Source organism: Engystomops pustulosus, chromosome 2, assembly GCF_040894005.1.
Source record: "Engystomops pustulosus chromosome 2, aEngPut4.maternal, whole genome shotgun sequence".
NCBI lineage: Eukaryota > Metazoa > Chordata > Amphibia > Anura > Leptodactylidae > Engystomops > Engystomops pustulosus.
The window spans coordinates 245,703,718-245,727,825 of NC_092412.1; the positions used below are offsets into that span (position 1 = coordinate 245,703,718).

Here is a 24,108-nt window from a genome sequence, read left to right on the forward strand (position 1 = left end):
GAACGAGCATCAAGCTCGGTCGAGTATGTTCGCTCATCTCTAGTAGTGACGTTCTCCTGTATGTAGATCCACATTGTGTGCGGCTTCTCTTACCCGTCCGGTTACCGGCTGCTCTGTATATGGGGAGAAGCTGAGAAGAGATGGACAGAAGGGGAGAGTTACATATAGTCCAGGCTCCTCTTCTACCTCAGTCTGATGGAAATCACATTATGTGACACGTGATCTGTCATAAGATCTGTCAGTTATCAGTATGGAAGATACAATATTTGTACATGTACACGATGTATCAATATCCACAGGGAATTCTTCATCATGAGACCCATCACATATCTACAGGCCTGAGAACCACAAACAGAAGGTTCTGGAGAAAGTTTCATCCCCATTAATCCTCCCCCAAGTTTCTGGTATAAGAACCTGTATGTGCGGCCCATGAAGGGATCTATCCTGTGGCTTCAGTCTTCATCTATTCAGCATCTCCTGAGGCGCAGGTAAGTATTATTACTTATCTACTAAATAAGGACATCTACCACCAGGATGAAGGATTGTAAACCAAGCACACTTACATACTGGTGTGTGCATACTGTGGTAGAATCTGCTCTGTTTTAGCTTATTATGCCCTTGTTCTTTTAACAAAAAAGGCTTTAAAATTATGCAAATGAGACTGAGGGGCTCTGGACTCCACAGATTGAACTAATTTACATGATTATAAAGCCTTTTTTTGGTATAAAGAAGGGTATAAGAAGCTATAAGAAGAGCAGAGGGGGCACACAGCAGTATGTAAGTGTGCTTAGTTTACAATAATTCATCCTTGTCGTTGATTTCCTTTATGTCTTATTTTATTAATATAGTATTTTTCTTTAGCCATGTCGTAAGATTTGAAGGGATCATATATTTACCCCTAATTTTTAAGCAGAAGATAATTGTTATTGTTAACAAAACTCCTTTATATCCTGCATAAGGTTCTGATACACATTATAAAATTACATGGAATTACAATCCCATTATCAAGAATATTTCCATAAGAGTTACTATCAAACAGCAGTAGGGGTTTTGCGTGATGACATCATGCCGGCTTGTATAAGAAATGTATAATCTCCAGTCACACTGTTTGTGTTGCAAGTTTAGATTTGTATTATATAAACTTCCAAATGTGATGTTTCGGTCAAGCAATTGACCTTCATCAGACTGCATAGGAGTGAGGGGGTAAGACTTGCATGTAGCAATATGGCGCAGGGTTGTCTGAGTCTGATGAAGGTCAATTGCTTAACCGAAACGTCAAATTTGGAAGTTTGTATAATAAAAATTAAAATTTGGAACACAAACAGTGTGACTAGAGTTTACAAATGTCTTATACTTTAAGGGATCAGGACCCTCTCCAGAGCCCCTGTGTAGTGTGCAGCAGAAAACCTTTCTTTACATCATGCCGGCTTATGTCATGGAGTGCGGTGCAGATGGACATGTCTTTGCCTGTCCATTGCACTGGTGTCTTCAGTACACCAATGTAATTGACTTTTCTGTTAGTACAAACTTGCCAGCTTTTGGCAACTCCATAGTACTCAAGATCTGCCACCCCCTCAGGGCTCCACAATCTGCCGCCTAAGGCAGAATTTTCATTCTGCATCATGGCAAATGAGTCACTGGGCAGAGGTCAACCATTACATGTGTATCACCCCAATCACTACTGATAATGTACATCACTACAGGTTCTCTACTCTGCTGCTACGAGACTACAGCGAGAGAAAACCAAGTATTTCTGACTGTACTGCCTCATTATGTCTTACAGAGCAGACATGGCTTTCCTGAAGAAATCTCTTCTCCTGGTCCTTTTCCTTGGATTGGTTTCCCTTTCTCATCCCTATAGTATAATAACACTGTGTGACTTGTAACAGAACGACTGTCGGATCCCCACTGATCCTAAAACTTATGGCACAGCAACTTTGGGGTAGATTTATGGACCCTACTTGGGGTGTGAGTGCTTTATGTTACATGGAACAGTTGATGGAGGGATGGAAGCAATGTATATGACATAGTCCTATATGTAATATGCTGAACTGACAGCAGTGATGTATATAACATGCCGGGGGGGGATATGTCTGTTCTTCACTCTGAATTGAACCCCAAATGCCATAAACAGCAAATATAAAAAGATGCCACAATCCACAGAAAGTAAAATTCATCCTATTGTTGGGTTCAGATAAAACGCACAATGTTTCATCTCTCGAAGCCTTACAAACATACATAATGCACTTATCTTATGCATATATACACACATGCGTATACTATCCCACCACACATCATACACTTACACTTTACAATAGCAAACATACATCATTCACAAGGACATCACAAGCAGCTGGAGCAGATATTAGCAGCAGCAGGGAAGATGGGACCATAGTTTAGGGCTGGATAGACATCTCTTTACTTATATGACACAATGGGGCAGATTTACTTACCCGGTCCGTTCGCGATCTAGAGGCGCGTTCTCTGCGGTGGATTCGGGTCCGTCCGGGATTCACTAAGGTAGTTCCTCCGCCATCCACCAAGTGGCGCTGCTGCGCTGAAAAGCATCTGAACGCACTGGAATTCACCGAGCCGGACCAAGTGAAGGTAAGCGCGTCCCAAGCGACACTTTTTTTGTTTTAAATTTGGCGGTTTTTCCGAATCCGTCGGGTTTTTCGCTCGGCCACGCCCCCCGATTTCCGTCGCGTGCATGCTGGCGCCGGTGCGCCACAATCCGATCACGTGCGCCAAAATCCCGGGGCAATACAGGGAAAATCGGCGCAAATCGGAAATATTCGGGTAACACGTCGGGAAAACGTGAATCGGGCCCTTAGTAAATGACCCCCAATCTGTTCTGTGTGCTGTGAACCTTCTCCCCTCCAACAGGTCCTGACAGGTAGGAAGTGGAGGCATGGGGACAAAGGACTGATAGTGGTGTCCAGTGATGGAGGATGTGTCTCCTGGTGGGTGATGGACGATGTGTCTGGTGGTGTGGTGGGTGATGGAGGAGGTGTCTGATGGTGTGGTGGGTGATAGAGGAAGTGTCTCCTGGTGGGTGATGGAGGATGTGTCTCCTGGTGGGTGATGGAGGATGTGTCTGATGGTGTGTTGGGTGATAGAGGAGGTGTATGATGGTGTGTTGGGTGATAGAGGATGTGTCTCCTGATGGAGGATGTGTCTGGTGGTGTGGTGGGTAATGAAGGAGGTGTCTTATGGTGTGGTGGGTGATGGAGGATGTGTCTGCTGGTGTGGTGGGTGATGGAGGATGTGTATGATGGTGTGTTGGGTGATAGAGGATGGGTCTCCTGATGGAGGATGTGTCTGATGGTGTGGTGGGTGATGGAGGATGTGTCTGATGGTGTGGTGGGTGATGGAGGATGTGTCTGATGGTGTGGTGGGTGATGGAGGATGTGTCTGCTGGTGTGATGGGTGATGGAGGATGTGTCTCCTGGTGGGTGATGGAGGATGTGTCTGATGGTGTGGTGGGTGATAGAGGAGGTGTATGATGGTGTGTCAGGTGATAGAGGATGTGTCTCCTGATGGAGGATGTGTCTGGTGGTGTGGTGGGTAATGAAGGAGGTGTCTGATGGTGTGGTGGGTGATGGAGGATGTGTCTGCTGGTTTGGTGGGTGATGGAGGATGTGTATGATGGTGTGTTGGGTGATAGAGGATGGGTCTCCTGATGGAGGATGTGTCTGATGGTGTGGTGGGTGATGGAGGATGTGTCTGCTGGTGTGGTGGGTGATGGAGGATGTGTCTCCTGGTGGGTGATGGAGGATGTGTCTGATGGTGTGTTGGGTGATAAAGGAGGTGTATGATGGTGTGTTGGGTGATAGAGGATGTGTCTCCTGATGGAGGATGTGTCTGATGGTGTGGTGGGTGATGGAGGATGTGTCTGCTGGTGTGGAGGGTGATGGAGGATGTGTCTCCTGGTGGGTGAAGGCGAATGTGTTTGATATTGTTGTGGGTGATGGAAGATTTGTCTGATGGTGTGGTGGGTGATGAAGGATGTGTCTGCCGATGGAGGATGTGTCTGATCGTGTGGTGGGTGATGGAGTATGTGTCTGATGATGTGGTGGGTGATGGAGGATGTGTCTGATGGTGTGGTGGGTGATGGAGTATGTGTCTGATGATGTGGTGGGTGATGGAGGATGTGTCTGATGGTGTGGTGGGTGATGGAGTATGTGTCTGATGGTGTGGTGGGTGATGGAGGATGTGTCTGATGGTGTGGTGGGTGATGGAGTATGTGTCTGATGGTGTGGTGGGTGATGGAGGATGTGTCTGATGGTGTGGTGGGTGGTGGAGGATGTGTCTGATGGTGTGGTGGGTGATGGAGGATGTGTCTGATGGTGTGGTGGGTGATGAAGGATGTGTCTGGTGGTGTGGTGGGTGGTGGAGGATGTGTCTGATGGTGTGGTGGGTGATGGAGGATGTGTCTGATGGTGTGGTGGGTGATGGAGGATGTTTTTCCTGATGGAGGATGTGTCTGATGGTGTGGTGGGTGATGGAGGATGTGTCTGATGGTGTGGTGGGTGATGGAGGATGTTTTTCCCGATGGAGGATGTGTCTGATGGTGTTGTGGGTGATGGAGGATGTGTCTGATGGTGTTGTGGGTGATGGAGGATGTATCTGATGGTATTGTAGGTGATGGAGGATGTGTCTGATGGTGTTGTGGGTGATGGAGGATGTGTCTGATGGTGTTGTGGGTGATGGAGGATGTATCTGATGGTATTGTAGGTGATGGAGGATGTGTCTGATGGTGTTGTGGGTGATGGAGGATGTGTCTGATGGTGTTGTGGGTGATGGAGGATGTATCTGATGGTATTGTAGGTGATGGAGGATGTGTCTGATGGTGTTGTGGGTGATGGAGGATGTGTCTGATGGAGTTGTGGGTGATGGAGGATGTGTCTCCCAACAGAGGATGTGTCTGATGGTCTGTTGGTTGATGGAGGAGGTTTCTCGTGGTAGGTGATAGAGGATGGGGCAAATTTACTTACCCGGTCCTGTCGCGATCCAGCGGCGCGTTCTCTGTGGAGGATTCGGGTCTTCCGGCGATTCACTAAGGTAGTGCGCCCGATGTCCATGATACATAAACCTGCATATTTCTACTGATTTAATAATACTCTACTTGTCATGTATTTATGTTTGTCCTGAAAGAATATTTATCATGCATGAATACCATATATACTCGATAATAAGCCAAGTTTTTAAGCACAAAAAATGTGCTGAAACCCCAAACTCGGCTTATACTCGAGTAAAGAAAAATATATATAAAAATTCACCTTTCCAGCTTCCCCGCTGCTGGCTATATACTGGGGCCGGGGGCTGGCTATATACTGGGGCAGCAGGCTAGCTATATACTGGGGCAGGGGGGTGGCTATATACTGGGGCAGGTGGCTGGCTATATATTGTGTGATATGGGCTGGCAGGCTATATACTGGGGAGCAGGTGCTGGCTATATACTATGGGGCAAGGTCCAGCAGGCTATATAATGTGATCAATGCATTTCCCACCCTCGGCTTACACTCGAGTCAATAGGTTTTCCTATGTTTTTGTGGTAAAATTAGGGGCCTCGGCTTATACTTGGGTTGGCTTATACTCGAGTATATACGTACTTCACAAATAACTGAATATCATATCATATGGTCTCCCTCTATGCTAAAGTATTTCTAATTATATTAATATTTTCCAAGTTGTAGTGTTATCCTTGTCATTATATCATCTCTGAGGCCGTAGCCATATCCAGAGTTGCAATTATCTATTGTTATATAATTTCTGATACTCCAGTCACATCCGTAGCTTCAATCATCCATAAATTATTATATCATCCAAGATGACTGCAGCTCTGGATGTAACTGGAGTATCATTGTGCTGTGATATCATCTATGATACTCCTGTCACATCCAGAGTAGACAGTAACTATTTAGTGAGAGAGGGGGAGCTATCAGCACCTATGGGTGTTAGACACAGGAATGGCCCCACAGTACAGTAAAACACATCCCCTCCCCCAGCAGGGGACACATTCCTGTAGTAACTCGGGGCGCTGATGTGTTGGATACTTCCCCCTACTGCAGGGCCATCTTGTAATGACCCCAATGACCAATGTGTCCCCACCAGGAGAAACAGCCCAGCTACACGGCCAGGGGAAGGTAGTGTGAACACTGGCAGATATAGGAGCAGAGCAAATAGGGTGTCTTAGTTTTGTGAAGTTTAAGTGAAAATATATTTTGTTAACCTATTTTATTATAGCTAAGAGCAGTTGTTTACTATCCCGGGCAACGCCGGGAACTACAGCTAGTAGTATATATAGGGAAATGTTTCATGAAATCTCCATTGTCTCCTGTCACAGGAAAAGAGGAGAAGAAGAGGAACATGAAGATGAACGTGAAGAGGAACGTGACCTGGAAGCTGCGGAGACTCAGGAGAGAAATGCAGAAAAGAGATTATGGGAAGGAAAGAGATTTTGGAAAGAAAAGTGATTTGGACCTCCCCCGGCTGTAATGAGAAAAAGTGGAAGAAGAGGATATTAGCAACATCCAATGTCTCCTGACTCCAGAAAGCAGAATTATTCTTAGTTCTGCCCTAAATATAATAAAGCCGATGTAACTGATATAAGGATCTGTCTGTTTTATTTAGTCCTATAGAAAACATTTATAATTAACACGTATTTCTATCCTGATTGTTTACATTAGCTTTAACCCCTTAGTGACCACTAGTATCATTTTTTTACGTCAGTCTCTAAGAAGCCATAACAAGTGGAGACAAACAACAAAACATATAGATTGTGCTCCCATTATAGAGGAGTAAGGTTATTAAAATTTGAGGTTCAGAGGTGACCCACAATCCAATGTAGGTTGAAGGTTACCTGAACTAGACTGGTATTAACCCCTTCACGATCCGTGAGGGATATATCCCCCACGGAGCTATGAAGGGTGTATGAAGAGGGCTCACGGGCTGAGCCCTCTTCATACAGAGATGGGCTTTTCTGCATATCGCAGCAAAGACCCATCGCTGACACCCGCGGTCGGTGCTTGCAAAGTCGCCGGCGGCACTTAAAATGTGGCAGCGCATGGGCACCGCCATCTTACCTACGATCAGTTGCCATGGTAGCCTCGGGTCTTCTTCAGACCCCATGCTGAATGGCTTCTGAAGATTTGTTACAATGAGCGAACGGCTCAATGTAATGAATTATGTGCAAAAATGCAGTTGTATTGCAGTATATGGTAGGAACGATCGGAGCATCTAGGGCAGTGATGGCAAACCTTATAGAGACAGAGTGCCCAAACTACAACAAAGACCCACTTATTTATCGCAAAGTGCCAACACAAATTTAATTTGTGATTTATACTCCCTTCTCTGTCACAGTTTTCATTGATACCAGCCCCTGAGGACACCAATAAAGCCGAAAATAGTCCCAGGTTTAAAGGCTGTCACTTTAAAATAGCTCTGTGCACAGCAAGTCCTGGGCTGTCTGGGACTGCAGGAATATACCTGGAGTCATCTCTGGTGATGGCCTGAGTGCCCACAGAAAGGGCTCTGAGTGCCACCTCTGGCACCAGTGCCATAGGTTAGCCATCACTGATCTAGGGTTAATGTACCCTAGATGGTCTAAAAAATAGTGAACAAAAAAAGAAAAAAAAAGTTTAAAAAATGTAAAAAATTAATAAAATATTAAAAGTTCAAATCACCCCCCTTTCCCTAGAACTAATATGAAATATAATAAACATGACCTCCGAAACGGGAAATGGCGCCCAAATGTCATAAATGCGACTTTTACACCTTTTTAAATGACATAAAAAATGTAATGAAAAGTGATCAAAATGTCGCACAGTCCTCAAAATGGCAGCAAAGAAAACATCTGCTCATTTCGCAAAAAATGACCCCTCACACAGCTCCGTGCACCAAAGTATGAAAAAGTTATTAGCGTCAGAAGATGGCAAAAAAATTTTTTTCTTTTTTGTACACATTCGTTTAATTTTTGAAAATGTATTAAAACGCAATAAAACCTGTATAAATTTGGTATCACCGCGATCGTACTAAACCTGAATAAAGTAGAGGTGTTATTTGGATCGCACAGTCACGTGATGCACACACGTTTTTTTTTTTCAATTTTTCCACATTTGGAATTTTTTTCTGGCTTCCCACTACATGACAGGGAATAATAAATACCCTGTTTCTCTGAAAATAAGACAGTATCTTATATATAGAGATGAGTGAGCACTAAAATGCTCGGGTACTCGTTATTCGAGACGAACTTTTCCCGATGCTCGAGTGCTCGTCTCAAATAACAAGCCCTATTGAAGTCAATGGGAGACTCGAGCATTTTTCAAGGGGACCAAGGCTCTGCACAGGGAAGCTTGGCCAAACACCTGGGAAGCTCAGAAAAAGATGGAAACACCACGGAAATGGACAGGAAACAGCAGGGGCAGCATGCATGGATGCCTCTGAGGCTGCTTAATCGCACCATTATGCCAAAATTATGGGCAACAGCATGGCCATGACAGAGTGACCGAATGAGGCTAGATAGCATCTAAAACATCCAATAATTGACCCTGACACTATAAGGGACGGCATGCAGAGGCAGCGGCAGCAGTGGCAGGCTAGAGAGTGTCATGGCGACATACCCTAAATGGACTCAGGTTTCACCAAAGGAGGTGAAATGATTTCCTATGTGAACAAAAGGTTGACGGTATATTTAGTCGATAACACAGCATGGTGGCGACATAGTGACCAAGTTCCATAACGTATCTGGTGAAACACCCGAAAAATGAGCCTGACACAGCTCTTTTGATAAGGGGACGACATGTGGAGACAGCCATGGAGACGACTTCCATGATTAAGAGCGACAGTATGGGGCATTCATATTGCGCTGCTATGATTGCAACTTCAGGTCTCCAGCATGACGACGACAGATGGGCCGAGTTCCACTATGTATCTGGTGAAACACCTGAAAATTCTGCCTGACACAGCTCGTTTGATAAGGGTACCATGTATGGAGGCAGTGAACTAGTAGTAGATTAAAGGTGCTACAGTTAAAACTATGTTAGTTGGATCTTGAGATGGAGCTGGCGCTCCGCTGCCAGGCGAGCTTTCGCCAATCCAAGCCCCTGTCTCTAGGCTACTCCCCAAACAGCACTTCTAAGAACCTTTTGTATAAGATCAAGTGTAGTAGCGTTCTTATAAGTTTAGGATATGGCGGGTGAGGGGAATGTAAACAGATGCGCAAGAAGCGCTGAAATAATATCGGTAAATGATAAAAGTTTGCCAGTATATTTTGTGGATTACACAGCAGGGTGGCGACAAAGTTAACAAGTTTGATGTGGAAGCCATGAAAACAACCCAAAATTCTGCCTGACACAGCTTGTTTGATAAGGGGACCATGTATGGAGGCAGTGAACTAGTAGTAGATTAAAGGTGCTGCAGTTAAAACTATGTTAGTTCGATCTTGAGATGGAGCTGGCGCTCCGCTGCCAGGCAAGCTTTCGCCAATCCAATCCAAGCCCCTGTCTCTAGGCTACTCCCCAAACAGCACTTCTAAGAACCTTTTGTATAAGATCAAGTGTAGTAGCGTTCTTATAAGTTTGGGATATGGCGGTGAGGGGAATGTAAACAGATGTGCAACACCCTCGCCGATGCAATGGCGAGGGAGTGTTTGCGAATACGTCCCACCTGCATGTAATCACATCACACTACATGGTCCTTATAGGACATAGGGGATATTGCAGTGGTGAATCCTGCCTGGCAAGGCAGAAGTTAATCTGTGTATGATGTAAGATTCTATTATCCAATGATATGTGTTACATCCTGTCTCTGTGAACTGAGAGGTAATTGGAGGAGCAGCCACCACCTGACCAAGGGGAGATAATAAAACCCCTGGCCAAGAATATTCTAGAGAAGAGAGCAGTTAGATGAGCAGTAGCTCAGAAGCAGACTGGAGTCTCTCCAGTTCAGACTCTTCGGAGTCTGTACAGCTAGCACCAGACCAGACCAGAGCAGGAAGAGCCTAGCCCCTGCCTGAAGTGGAGCTAATAGCTAGGTAGTGAGGAAAGGGGTATCATCCTACCTTCAAGGGTGATACCTGAAGATATCCAGGATCAAGCTGAAGCATCCTGTTAGGACACAGCTGCCTCCCAGCCTGCCATTGCATCCAGGCTGGTGATCTACATCCTGTGGCTCCCTCCAAATACCTCTCCAGTACTCCACCATCTTGTTAAAGGCACGTTGCTGATGTTCCTGTCGGTTCCAATAAAGAACTGTAAGTGTTTTCTGTTCAACCTCTGCCTCCGTCTGGTCCCTGCTACTACAACTACCATCATCACAGGCACCCTGTCCATCACCCAGAGACTCACACTCGGGACATTAAGGGGTTGCCCCAGGGAGATCCGCTATAGCCGCCTCTCCCTCATCATTTCTTGCCAACACCACCCTGCTGGAGACCTGCCAGGCTGTAGGACAGCCCTCCGGTTCCCCCGTACCAAGCACCGTGACACAAGCGTGCTTAGGCCGCAACCGCCAGCCACTCCGGTACCGCGGGCCCCGGCTGTCTCCAGGCCTCACCTCAAGGGCTAGGCCCCGGTGGGGGATGTTGCAAGTGGCGTCACGAACAGGATTGATACTTCTGTGCCTTATTACGGCATTAAAGACTTTCCTTTATTAAAAAGACTGTGCTGCCTAACCCTGCTGCCATCCGGGTTTAGGCCCAAGTGATTGTGTGTTTCTGGATTGAACTGTGTTAATGCTGCCACGTGCTGTCGAGCGCCGCTCCAGCACTCAAGAGGTTGATCCCTGCAAGAACTGTACCAGCTCTGCTACATCCGGCGCTGCCGCGCCTGAAGATTTTACCTCAGAAACTGTGGCGCAGCAAGTAATTCCAGCCCGCCAAAACCTTCAGTGGCGGGAAACCCAGACGACACACCAAGCTCCACCCACGCGCGAAGGGCGCGAACCCCGCCTCCTGTGGCGCAGAAAAATTAGAGCCCGCCACAGCTCTTGGCGGGAAGGACTTGGACTCCTCCCACTGGCTCGGGGCGGACTTCCTGCCCCGCCTCAGAGAAACGCCAGAACTCGTGCGGATTTTGGACAGTGAGGACAGCATCATGTGGGGTCCTCCGCCATTCCCTCCTGTGGAGCGTCCCGAGTTCTTTGAAGTGTTGGAGACCATGGTGGTGGTCTCTGCGCAGCCGGTCCGGAGGCCCTTTGCTGGGCACCGGCTGCATCGAGGACTGACCCGAGCGTTCGTCACCCGGAGGTATGTCCAGACGGTGACGGAGTACCAAGTACCACCCGGGCGGTTCCTCGTGCCTATCCCGGTTACCATACCGGTACCGCAGGCCCACGTGGAGGCGCCACGTGGGGAGGCCCAGACTCCTGTTGAGCCAGCGCCTGGGCCTACTGCTGCCGTGCCACCTGCTCTGAGGCCTACTGTCTCTGCTGTTCGGCCTGCTAGCCCTGCTGTGACGGTTCCCGATCCTCCGGCTGCTCCCGCTACTGTTCCGGCACCTGCCCGACCATCACGGAGATCCGAGCCTGCACCGGAGCCACGAGCCCCAGCACCGGCACCTCCGCAGCCTCGAGGCCGAGGTGAGGCCGCCCGCCAGAGGCTCAGAGACGCCGTGAGAAGGAGGCCCAACGCTACATGGCCGGCCGGTCTACAGCTGGAGCCTGGGTGGAAAAGAACCGCACCACCGGTATGGTCCGGTTCTTCGACAAACAACGTGGCTATGGCTTCGCCACTCAAGACTACACCGGACGGGAGGTATTTATTCCCCGCCGGTCTGTCAAGAGGCCTGATCTGCCGGAGAGCCAGCACAACATGAAGCCAGGCGAGTGCATTGAATTCTCCCTGCAGGAGGGGCCCCGAGGTCCCTGGGCGGCTGTTGTGATCCGGATCCCCGACTCCGATGAGGACCGCTACCCACCGTATGACGACCTGTATGAGGACGACGAGTGGCCGGAGTCCCCGAACACTTCCTCTTCCTCGGCTGCGAGTCCCCGGGCGGTGACCCACGTGAATGCCCCATCCACGGTAATCGTGAGTACGGGTCCCATTGCCATCCATGGGCCGGGCATGATCCAGGGCGCCACCCCCACCGTCTCCCCTGCCGGGAGCATTGCCAGGTCCCGCGGCTCTTCTGTGGGAGATGACATCCCGGCTAGTGAACCTTGTCCGGAGGTTCCAACGAGGCCCACTTCTCCGCTTGCCGGCTACCAATGGGGTGATGACCCGGCCCCGGAAGAACCGGAGCTGGAAGGAGCTGCGGCGCTGCCGCAGGTCCCTGTTTATGTCTTTCTGGACCCCTCCGTGGTCCCTGGCTCAGTTGAGCCCCCGGCTGGAACAGCCGACACCCCGGGCGACAGCGCTCCTCCCCCTGAAGGTCCGGAGGATGTTGCTGCACCTGCAGTACCCGCTACTGCCACCGGGTGTCCCCAGCCGGCACCTACTCCCGCTGAGGATGCACAGGATTCCCTACTGACTTTGGATCCTGTCCCTGCTGAACCCAGCGAAGGTGCATCTGAGTAACCCCTGAAGGGCTGTAGCCCACTTCAGGTACTGTACCATGTGTATATATGTGTATTTATTTCCTCTTATCCCTAAAGAGCCAGAGACTTTCCTGAGACTCTCATCCCTATTTATCTCAGTCAAGAGACATACCTTGAACTGATTATTGTCCTGTGCTATGATAGCACCCCTTCCTCTGCCACAGCAGAGAATTTCTTCAAAGGACTCTGTCCCTCTACACTAGAGGAGACTCTTTGCATCTCAGTGCACTTTTCCCCACATCAAGGGCTGTACCCAGAAGATGGACTTTGTCATTAGAGACCTTCTGTGAGACTTTTGCCAACTCCAAGGAAAAGTTGCCACTTTATTTATTATCATTTTGCACTTAATGCCTTCCTTTTTAGGTATGGACATTCTGCTTGCACTCTTTATGCCTTTTCTTTGCAGGAAAAGAGACATTTATTATCTTACTACCCTGTGTAGTCTAACTACCTCTGTAACGTTTGTAACGTTTTAAGATGTGTACCCATTGGGCTCCTAAGCCAATGTGAATTTACCAAATGTTTGCACACTGTCATATATGCCAGTAGTCTGCATTAACCCTTTCATAGGCTTTTCAGGTTGTAGTGTGGCTGTGTCGGACCGTCTTTTTGTGTAAAACACTGACCGCTACCTGATCCCTCAAACTGAGGTTTGCACATGGGGGTAGTCCGTAAACTGCGGGTCTTTTGGGGACCGGGGGTGTTACACAGTTAGCACCTGGATGCCACTCATACATGGGTAAGGATGCCAGTCAGGAGGTACTCGTGTCGCATATGCTAACGCAATGCATATACACACACTATATAATTGCCGCCAGGGAAGAAGCATTGATACAACAAATATACAGGCCTTGGTGCAAGGAGTGGATTACAGGACATGACACCACACCTTTCCTACTGTACAGTTCGGTTTAATGGCGTCAGCGACCAACTGTCATACAGCTACATATTTTTGTTTTAGTCCGACACCAACCCAGGTGCCTGTCTCCAGGACCATGGGCGGTTTGTCCCTACACCTCACATAGCCTGCACTTCCCCGAAGTGCCCTTATCCACCTCTGGATACGTCCCACCTGCATGTAATCACATCACACTACATGGTCCTTATAGGACATAGGGGATATTGCATTGGTGAATCCTGCCTGGCAAGGCAGAAGTTAATCTGTGTATGATGTAAGATTCTATTATCCAATGATATGTGTTACATCCTGTCTCTGTGAACTGAGAGGTAATTGGAGGAGCAGCCACCACCTGACCAAGGGGAGATAATAAAACCCCTGGCCAAGAATATTCTAGAGAAGAGAGCAGTTAGATGAGCAGTAGCTCAGAAGCAGACTGGAGTCTCTCCAGTACAGACTCTTCGGAGTCTGTACAGCTAGCACCAGACCAGACCAGAGCAGGAAGAGCCTAGCCCCTGCCTGAAGTGGAGCTTATAGCTAGGTAGTGAGGAAAGGGGTATCATCCTACCTTCAAGGGTGATACCTGAAGATATCCAGGATCAAGCTGAAGCATCCTGTTAGGACACAGCTGCCTCCCAGCCTGCCATTGCATCCAGGCTGGTGATCTACATCCTGTGGCTCCCTCCAAATACCTCTCCAGTACTCCACCATCTTGTTAAAGGCACGTTGCTGATGTTCCTGTCGGTTCCAATAAAGAACTGTAAGTGTTTTCTGTTCAACCTCTGCCTCCGTCTGGTCCCTGCTACTACAACTACCATCATCACAGTAACCCTGTCCATCACCCAGAGACTCACACTCGGGACATTAAGGGGTTGCCCCAGGGAGATCCACTATAGCCGCCTCTCCCTCATCATTTCTTGCCAACACCACCCTGCTGGAGACCTGCCAGGCTGTAGGACAGCCCTCCGGTTCCCCCGTACCAAGCACCGTGACACAAGCGTGCTTAGGCCGCAACTGCCAGCCACTCCGGTACCGCGGGCCCCGGCTGTCTCCAGGCCTCACCTCAAGGGCTAGGCCCCGGTGGGGGATGTTGCAGATGCGCAAGAAGCGCTGAAATAATATCGGTAAATGATAAAAGTTTGCCAGTATATTTTGTGGATTACACAGCAGGGTGACGACAAAGTTAACAAGTTTGATGTGGAAGCCATGAAAACAACCCAAAATTCTGCCTGACACAGCTCGTTTGATAAGGGGACCATGTATGGAGGCAGTGAACTAGTAGTAGATTAAAGGTGCTGCAGTTAAAACTATGTTAGTTGGATCTTGAGATGGAGCTGGCGCTCCGCTGCCAGGCAAGCTTTCGCCAATCCAAGCCCCTGTCTCTAGGCTACTCCCCAAACAGCACTTCTAAGAACCTTTTGTATAAGATCAAGTGTAGTAGCGTTCTTACAAGTTTGGGATATGGCGGGTGAGGGGAATGTAAACAGATGCGCAAGAAGCGCTGAAATAATATCGGTAAATGATAAAAGTTTGATGTGGAAGCCATGAAAATAACCCAAAATTCTGCCTGACACAGTTCGTTTGATAAGGAGACCATGTATGGAGGCAGCTATATGGACGACTTTTGGAGGCAGCTATGGCGATGACGTGTGGAGGTAGCAATGGAGACAACGTGTGGAGCCAGCTAAAAAGACGACATGTGGAGGCTGCTATGGAGACAATTTGATTTGGATAGTGCCTGTATGTGGCAGTCCAAAAAAGTTTTCAAACCAGAGGAGCAGGTAGGTGGTCCTCCAGAAAAATTAAATAAATTGAGTGCCTGTATGTGGCAGTCCAAAAAAGTTTTCAAACCAGAGGAGCAGGTAGGTGGTCCTCCAGAAAAATTAAATAGATTGAGTGCCTGTATGTGGCACTCCCAAAAATTGCTTAAAACAGAGGACCGGGTAGGTGGCCCTCCAGAAAAATTAAATACATAGAGCACTATAGCTAGAGCTAGAGCCAAAAAAATAGCCAGTTTCCTAGGCTTTAGTGTACAAAGAGGAGGAGAAGGAGGACAATGAGGAGGAGGAGTGCATACATTATTCAGGTTGAGCTTCTTTCACCTGGTGGAGAATGAAAATGCGGAGAAATCCAGGCTTTATTCATCTTGATAAGCGTCAGCCTGTCAGCGCTGTCAGTCGACAGGCGTGTACGCTTATCGGTGATGATGCCACCAGCTGCACTGAAAACCCGCTCGGACAACACGCTAGCGGCAGGGCAGGCAAGAACCTCCAAGGCGTACAGCACCAGTTCGTGCCACATGTCCAGCTTTGAAACCCAGTAGTTGTAGGGAGCTGTGTGATCATTTAGGACGATGGTATGGTCAGCTACGTACTCCCTCACCATCTTTCTGTAAAGATCCGCCCTACTCTGCCGAGACTGGGGACAGGTGACAGTGTCTTGCTGGGGTGACATAAAACTGGCAAAGGCCTTGTAAAGCGTACCCCTGCCAGTGCTGGAAAAGCTGCCTGCTCGCCTACTCTCCCTCGCTACTTGTCCCGCAGAAGTACGCCCTCTGCCGCTAGCGCTGTCAGAAGGGAAATACTGTTTCAGCTTGTGCACCAGGGCCTGCTGGTATTCATGCATTCTCACACTCCTTTCCTCTCCAGGGATGAGAGTAGAAAGATTTTGCTTGTACAGTGGGTCCAGGAGAGTGAATACCCAGTAATCGGTGCTGGAATAAATTCTTTGAACGCGAGGGTTACGGTATAGGCAGCCTAGCATGAAATCTGCCATATGCGCCAGAGTCCCAACGCGCAAGAATTCACTCCCCTCACTGGCCTGACTGCCCATTTCCTCCTCCTCCAACTCCTCCAACTCCTCTTCTTCTGCCCATACACGCTGAACAGTGAAGGACTGAACAATGGTCCCCTCTTCTGTCTCGCCAACATTCTCCTCCTCTTCCTCCTCATCCTCCTCCACCTCCTCCGATATGCGCTGAGAAACAGACCTAAGGGTGCTTTGGCTATCAACAAGGTAATCTTCTTCCCCCGTCTCTTGTGACGAGCGCAAAGTTTCCGACTTCATGCTGACCAGAGAGTTTTTCAACAGGCCAAGCAGTGGGATGGTGAGGCTGATGACGGCGGCATCGCCACTGACCATCTGTGTTGACTCCTCAAAGTTAGTCAGCACCTGACAGATATCAAACATCCACGTCCACTCCTCATTGTAGACTTGTGGAAGCTGACTGACCTGACTACCAGTTCTGGTGGAAGTTGACTACCAGTTCTGGCAGTCTACAATCGCTCTGCGCTGCTGGTAAACTCTGGATAACATGGTTAATGTTGAATTCCACCTCGTGGGCACGTCGCACAACAGTCGGTGAGCGGGCAGTTGGAGGCGGCGCTGCGCTGCCCTGAGAGTGGCAGCATCTGTGCTGAACTTCCTGAAATGCGCACAGATGCGGCGCACCTTCGTGAGCAAATCAGACAGATTGGGGTATGTCTTGAGGAAACGCTGAACTATGAGATTTAACACATGAGCCAGGCATGGCACATGTGTCAGTCTGCCGAGTTGCAGAGCCGCCACCAGGTTACGGCCATTGTCACACACAACCATGCCTGGCTTCAGGTTCAGCGGTGCCAGCCACAGATCAGTCTGCGCTGTGATGCCCTGTAATACCTCTAGGGCGGTGTGCCTTTTATCGCCTAGGCTCAGCAGTTTGAGCACCGCCTGCTGTCGCTTAGCGACGGCACTGCTGCTGTGCCTAGAGCTACCGACTGATGGCGCCATTCCCACGTATGGTAATTCGGAGGAGGAGTTGGAGGAGGGGTGGGAGGAGGAGGAGGCATAGTAGGCCTTTGAGACCTGGACCGAGGTAGGCCCCGCAATCCTCGGCGTCGGCAGTATATGAGCAGCCCCAGGGTCAGACTCGGTCCCAGCCTCCACCAAGTTAGCCCAATGTGCCGTCAGCGATATATAGTGGCCCTGCCCAGCAGCACTCGTCCACGTGTCCGTGGTCAGGTGGACCTTGTAAGAAACGGCGTTGGTCAGGGCACGGATGATGTTCTCTGACACGTGCTTGTGCAGGGCTGGGACGGCACATCGGGAAAAGTAGTGGCGGCTGGGGACCGAATACCGAGGGGCGGCCGCCGCCATGAGGTTTCGAAAGGCCTCAGTCTCTACCAGCCTATAGGGCAGCATCTCCAGGCTAAGCAACTTGGAGATGTGGACGTTGAGGGCTTGGGCATGTGGGTGGGTTACGCTATACTTCCTTTTGCGCTCCAGCGTCTGTGGTATGGAGAGCTGAACGCTGGTGGATGCTGTGGAGGATCGTGCAGGCGAAGATGGGGTTTTCGCACGGGAGGTGTTTGGGCCGTGGTCCTGGGCAGGGGGCTGACTAGTAGATGACACAGGGAAAGGAGCAGTGGTGTGCCCGGCCGGAGGTGAACGGGCTTGGTGCCATTGAGTGGGGTGTTTAGCATTCATATGCCTGCGCATACTGGTGGTAGTTAAGCTAGTAGTGGTGGAACCCCTGCTGATCCTGGTTTGGCAAAGGTTGCACACCACAGTCCGTCGGTCATCCGGTGTTTCTTTAAAGAACCTCCAGACTTCTGAAAATCTAGCCCTCGCCACGGGAGCTTGACTACGGGCAACATTTGGCGCTGATGCACCAGCTCTGGCCCTGCCTCTCCGTCTGGCCCCACCACTGCCTCTTCCAACCTGTTCTGCTATAGGACTCGCCTCTGTCTCAGAAGCACTGTGTTCACCCGGCCTATCAACCCAGATTGGGTCTGTCACCTCATCATCCTCCGATCCCTCAGTCTGCTCCCCCCTCGGACTTCCTGTCCTGACAACAACTTCACCACTGTCTGACAACCGTGTCTCCTCATCGTCCGACACCTCTTTACGCACTTCTTCCACTACGTCAATAATGTCATCATCACCCACAGACTGCGACTGGTGGAAAACCTGGGCATCGGAAAATTGCTCAGCAGCAACTGGACAAGTGGTTTGTGACTGTGGGAAGGGTCCAGAAAACAGTTCCTCAGAGTATGCCGGTTCAAATGCCAAATTTTGCTGGGAGGGGGCAGACTGGGGGGAAGGAGGCTGAGGTGGAGGAGCTGGAGGAGTGCTGATTTCGGTGACATGGGTGGACTGCGTGGAAGACTGACTGGTGGACAAATGGCTAGAAGCATTGTCCGCAATCCACGACATCCCCTCTTCGCACTGTTCTGGCCTCAACAGTGCTCTACCACGAGTCCCAGTAACTTGAGACATGATGTGTAGCTCTGCGGCATTCCCCTGCTCCCTCATCAGCAGGTGGTGCCTCACCCCGCCCAGGACCACGGTCTCTGACCCCTGCAGTAGGTGGATGCCCACGTCCACGCCCTCGTCCTCTACCCCTAGCCCTCGGGTTAAACATTTTCAAAATTAAAGTGTAAACTTCTAATTTTTTTTTTTTGTGTTTTTTTGTGTTTTTTTTTTAAACAAAACGATGCTACCCTATTGCTATGGCTAGTTTCTAACCTACACTGACAGCACACAACTGGATTTTGTGCTGTGCCTGATGACTTTGAGCTATAAAAAGAAATAAAGGTAAAAATAAATCAGCAGACTGTGCCTAATTCTAATCAAACCCCTAATAAATTGTCCCACTTCGGTGTTTGAGGTGGATATGCGTGTCACTAAGAGCTAAACACAACGGTCGCAGGTCTCCCAGCAAATTCCTCACAATATGGTACTAGCTGCACTACTAATGCCAGCAAGCCCAGCCACAAGCAAACAAAAGAAAGGAAAATATAACGCTATTGTAGGCCTAAGTAAGCCGTTGGGGTTCTCCTATGGCTATTTTGTAGCCTACAATGAGAGCACACTGCTTTGCAATATGACTTTGAGCTATAAAAAGAAATAAAGGTAAAAAAAAAAAAATCAGCAGACTCTGCCTAATTCTAATCAAACCCCTAATAAATTGTCCCTCTTCGGTGTTTAAGGTGGATATGCGTGTCACTAAGAGCTAAACACAACGGTCGCAGGTCTCCCAGCAAATTCCTCACAATATGGTAATAGCTGCACTACTAATGCCAGCAAGCCCAGCCTTAAGCAAACAAAAAAAAGTAAAATAAAACGTTATTGTAGCCCTAAGAAGGGCTGTTGGGTTCTTGTAGAATCACTCCTGCCTAACACTATTCTAATAGAACAGCCTGACGCTTTCCCTGACCAGCAGCAGCTCTCTCCCTAGCGGCATCCAGACAGAGAATGATCCGAGCAGCGCGGGCAGGGGCTAGTCTATTCCAGGGTCACCTGATCAGGCCAGCCAACCACTGCTATCGACGTGTAAGGGTACCACGTCATGCTGGGTGGAGTGCAGAGTCTCCTGGCTTGTGATTGGCTCTGTTTCTGGCCGCCAAAAAGCAAAACGGCGGGAGATGCCATTTTCTCGAGCTGGAGAAATACTCGTCCGAGCATCGAGTACGCTAATGCTCGAACGAGCATCAAGCTCGGACGAGTATGTTCGCTCATCTCTACTTATATACATTTTTGCCCCTAAAGAGTCTATAGGTCTTATTTTCAGGGGATGTCTTTTTTTCCATGTACAAGAATGTCCATTTATCGACGAACAAAAAATCGACTTCTCTAACATCCTTACGAGTCTCCAAACTCTGAATTTCATGCTGTATTTCTTGTGACTCCATTTCTATTAAAATCATTGGCCCCAATCTCTCATGTTTAGTAAAAGCACTTCCCAAAAATGACCCTTCTTATCCTGGAAGCTGCTGGTATCACATTTGTAGCACAACAGCCAGTGATTTAATACCATGAATTCTTCCCCATGTAACAACCTTCTGCGGCATCTAAAAGATTTCCTAATACTAATGTATGGCGGGGGGGGGGGGGGGAGCCGCTGTTATGACTGCCGCTAGGTCTTATTTTCAGGGGAGGCCTTATATTTCTAAGCCTGAACAAAATTGTACTAGGTCCTACTTTCCGGGGATGTCTTATTTTAGGCAAAACAGGGTAACATCATGGGAAAAGAAAATTTGTTACGTACAAAATAAGCCCTCACACAGCGTTGTACTCCGAAAAATGAAAAAGTTATGGATTTTTGAAGATGGAGAGCGAGAAATGAGCGAAAATACCCTGCGGCCTTAAGGGGTTAAGGGTAAATTCACACGACTGCAATTATAATATACAGCTGACACATGCAGCTTCTGGTACCGGCTCCGTTCTGGTGCCAGAAGCTGTACATAATAGTATGTCATGTGTCAGCAAATAACTGCTGACCATGTCCTATTATTACGTCCATTGTTGGCAAGGGGAAGGCTCGGTCTGGCCCGCCAGGGGGCCGGGGAATTCCCCGGTGGGCACCGACACCTGCCACTATGGCAGGGGCCTGCGTTCGTATCCACAATAGCCGCTCGAGTACTATCACTGCAGCCACAGCCACAGTGCGACGTGGCCGGATGCTTTTGCGGCCGCGCAATGATGTCATGAAGTCATCGCGCGGCCACGCGACAGGAAGAGGTGAGTAACTTTTTTTTTTAACTAGTGGCAAAAGAGTGTGTAGGCGGTGGTGGGGAGGGGAGAGATTGTTTGGGGGGAGAAGTATGCGAGGGTGTGGTAAGAAATGTGTATGGGGGGTGGGGGGTAAGAAACGTGTATGGGGGTGAAGGTGGGGGGTAAGTAATGTGTATGGGGGGTAAGAAATGTGTATGGGGGTGGGGGGTAAGAAATGTGTATGGGGAGTGGGAGAGGGGGAGAAATATGTATAGGGTGATGGGGGGAGGGAGAAAAGTGTATGGGGGGCCTTAATAGAATCTAGAGGGGGGGTGGCAATGTGTATGGGGGGCATGCTAGCCCACTGTAGTATACAGCCTGCCAGCCCCATGTAGTATATAGCCTTCCAGCCCCCTGTAGAATACAGCCTGCCAGCCCTCTATAGTATTTAGCCTGCACGCCCACTGAAGTATACAGCCAGCCCCCAGTGGTATACAGCCAGTCAGCCCCAATGTAGTGTACAGCCAACCCCATGTAGTATATAGCCTGCAAACCCCTGTAGTATACAGCCATTCAGCCCCCAGTAGTGTATAGCCAGCCAGCCCCCAGTAGTATATAGCCTGCCCTTGTAGTATATAGCTGGCCCCTAGTAGTAAATAGCCTGCCAGTCCCCTGTAGTATACAGCCTGCCAGCCCTCTGTAGTATATAGCCTCCCAGCCCCCTGTAGTATATAGCCTGCCAGCCCGCTATAGTATATAGCCAGCCCCAAGTAGTATATAGCCAGCCAGCCCCATGTAGTATATAGCCAGCCAGCCCCCAGTCGTATATAGCCTGCCAGCCCCCTGTAGTATATAGCGAGCCAGCCTCTGTAGTATATAGCCTGCAAGCCCCCTGAAGTATATAGCCTGCCAGCCCCCTGAAGTAGATAGCCTTCCAGCCCCCAGTAATATATAGCCTGTCAGCCCCCAGTGGTATATAACCTGGCAGCCCCCAGTAGTATATAGACAGCCTGCCCCCAGTAGTAGATAGCCAGCAAGCCCCCAGTAGTATATAGCCAGCCAGCCTCAATACTAAATGGCCAGCCAGCCCCCAGTATCATATAGCCAGCCCCCAATAGTATATAGCCAGCCAGCCCCCAGTAGTATATAGCCAACCCCCAGTACTAAATAGCCAGCCCACAGTAGTATATAACCAGCCCCCAGTAGTAAATAGCAAGCCAGCCCCCAGTACAATATAGCCTGCCCCCAGTACTATATAGCCAGCCAGCCCCCACTAGTATATAGCCAGCCCTCACTAGTATATAGTTAGCCCCCACTAGCCTGACAGCCCCCATACTATATAGCCAGCAAGTCTCCAGTAGTATATAGCCAGACCCCAGTAATAAATAGCCAGCCAACCTCTGCAGTATATAGCCTGCCAGCCCCCGCTAGTATATAGCCTGCCATCCCCCTGTACTACGTAGCTAGCCAGCCCCCTATACTATATAGCTAGCCAGGCCCCTGTAATATATAGCCTGCCAGCAAGCCCCCTGCAGTATATAGCCATCCAGCTCCCAGTAGCATATAGCCTGACAACCCCCTGTTGTATATAGCCAGTCAGCCCCCTGTAGTATATAGACATCCAGCCAGCTCCCTGTAATATATAGCCAGCCAGCCCCCAGTAGTATATAGACTGCCAGCCCTCCCCCAGTAGAATATATCCTACCATCCCTCTGTAGTATATAGCCTGCAAGCCTCCAGTGGTATATAGCCTGCCAGCCACAGTAGTATATAGCCTGCCAGCCCCTCCAGTGGTATGTAGCCTGACAGCCCCCCCAGTGGTATGTAGCCAGCCCCCATTAGTATATAGCCTACCCGCCACCTGTAGTATATAGCCAGCCCCCTGTAGTATATAGCCAGCCAACCCCCTGTAGTATATAGCCTACCACCCAACCCCCAGTAATATATAGCCTGACAGCCCCCTGTAGTATATAGCCTGCCAGCCACCTGGAGTATATAGCCAGTCAGCACCCTGTAGTATATAGCCAGCCAGCACCCTGTAGTATATAGACTACCAGCCTGCCCCCAGTAGTATATAGCCTGAAAGCCCTCTATGGTATATAGCCTGCCAGCCCCCAGTGGTTTATAGCCTGCCAGCCCCCAGTTGTATATAGCCTGCCAGCCACCAGAAGTATATAGCCAGCCCCAGTAATATATAGCCAGCCCCTAGTAGTATATAGCCTGCCAGCCACCTGTAGTATTTAGCCTGCCAGCCCCCAGTAGTATATAGCCAGTCAGCCCCCCAGTAGTATATAGTCAGCCAGCACCCAGTAGTATACAGTCAGCCAGACATGAAGTAGTATATAGCCAGCCACCAGTAGTATATAGCTATCCAGGCCCCAATAATTTATAGCCAGCCAGCCCCCTGTAGTATATAGTCTGCCTGCCAGCCCTCACTAGTATATAGCCTGCCAGCCCCCAGTAGAATATAGCCTGCTATCCATCCCCCCAGTAGGATAAAGCCTGCCAGCCAGCCCCCAGTAGGATATAACCAGGCAGCCCCCAGTAAAATATAGCCTGCCAGCCCCTAGTAGTAAATAGCCTGCAAGCTAGCCCCCAGTAGGATATAGACTGCTAGCCAGCCCCCAATAGTATATAGATTGTCAGCCAGCCACTAGTAGTATATAGCCAGCCAGCCCCCAGTAGTATATAGCCTGCCAGCCAGCCCCTAGTAGTATATAGCCAGCCCAAAGTAGTATATAGCCTGCCACCCAGTAGTATACAGTCAGCCAGACATGAAGTAGTATATAGCCAGCCACCAGTAGTATATAGCTATCCAGGCCCCAATAATTTATAGCCAGCCAGCCCCCTGTAGTATATAGTCTGCCTGCCAGCCCCCACTAGTATATAGCCTGCCAGGCCCCAGTAGACTATAGCCTGCTATCCATTCCCCAGTAGGATAAAGCCTACCAGCCAACCCCCAGTAGGATATAACCAGGCAGCCCCCAGTAAAATATAGCCTGCCAGCCAGCCCCCAGTAGTAAATAGCCTGCAAGCCAGCCCCCAGTAGGATATAGACTGCTAGCCAGCCCCCAATAGTATATAGATTGCCAGCCCCTAGTAGTATATAGCCAGCCAGCCCCTGTAGTATAAAGCCTTTCAACCCCTTGTAGTATATAGCCAGTCAGGCCCCAGTAGTATGTAGCCTGCCAACC

General features: G+C 49.3%; 1 protein-coding gene across 2 annotated transcripts in view; it reads left to right on the top strand.

Annotated features, from left to right (window-relative positions):
- Nucleotides 1-302: 302 nt before the first annotated feature.
- The window catches only part of LOC140119531 (aurein-2.3-like), a 45,734-nt gene continuing 21,928 nt past the window's right edge, over nt 303-24,108 (top strand). The window contains exons 1-3 of one of the 2 annotated variants that reach the window (XM_072138676.1): nt 303-488; nt 1,784-1,860; nt 6,350-6,615. In XM_072138676.1, the coding sequence (XP_071994777.1) occupies nt 430-488; nt 1,784-1,860; nt 6,350-6,501 (288 nt within the window). In that variant the 5' untranslated portion in view covers nt 303-429 and the 3' untranslated portion in view covers nt 6,502-6,615. Of the gene's footprint in view, nt 489-1,783; nt 1,861-6,349; nt 6,616-24,108 lie in introns of those variants that run through there. The other variant, XM_072138674.1, reaches the window with a different exon arrangement.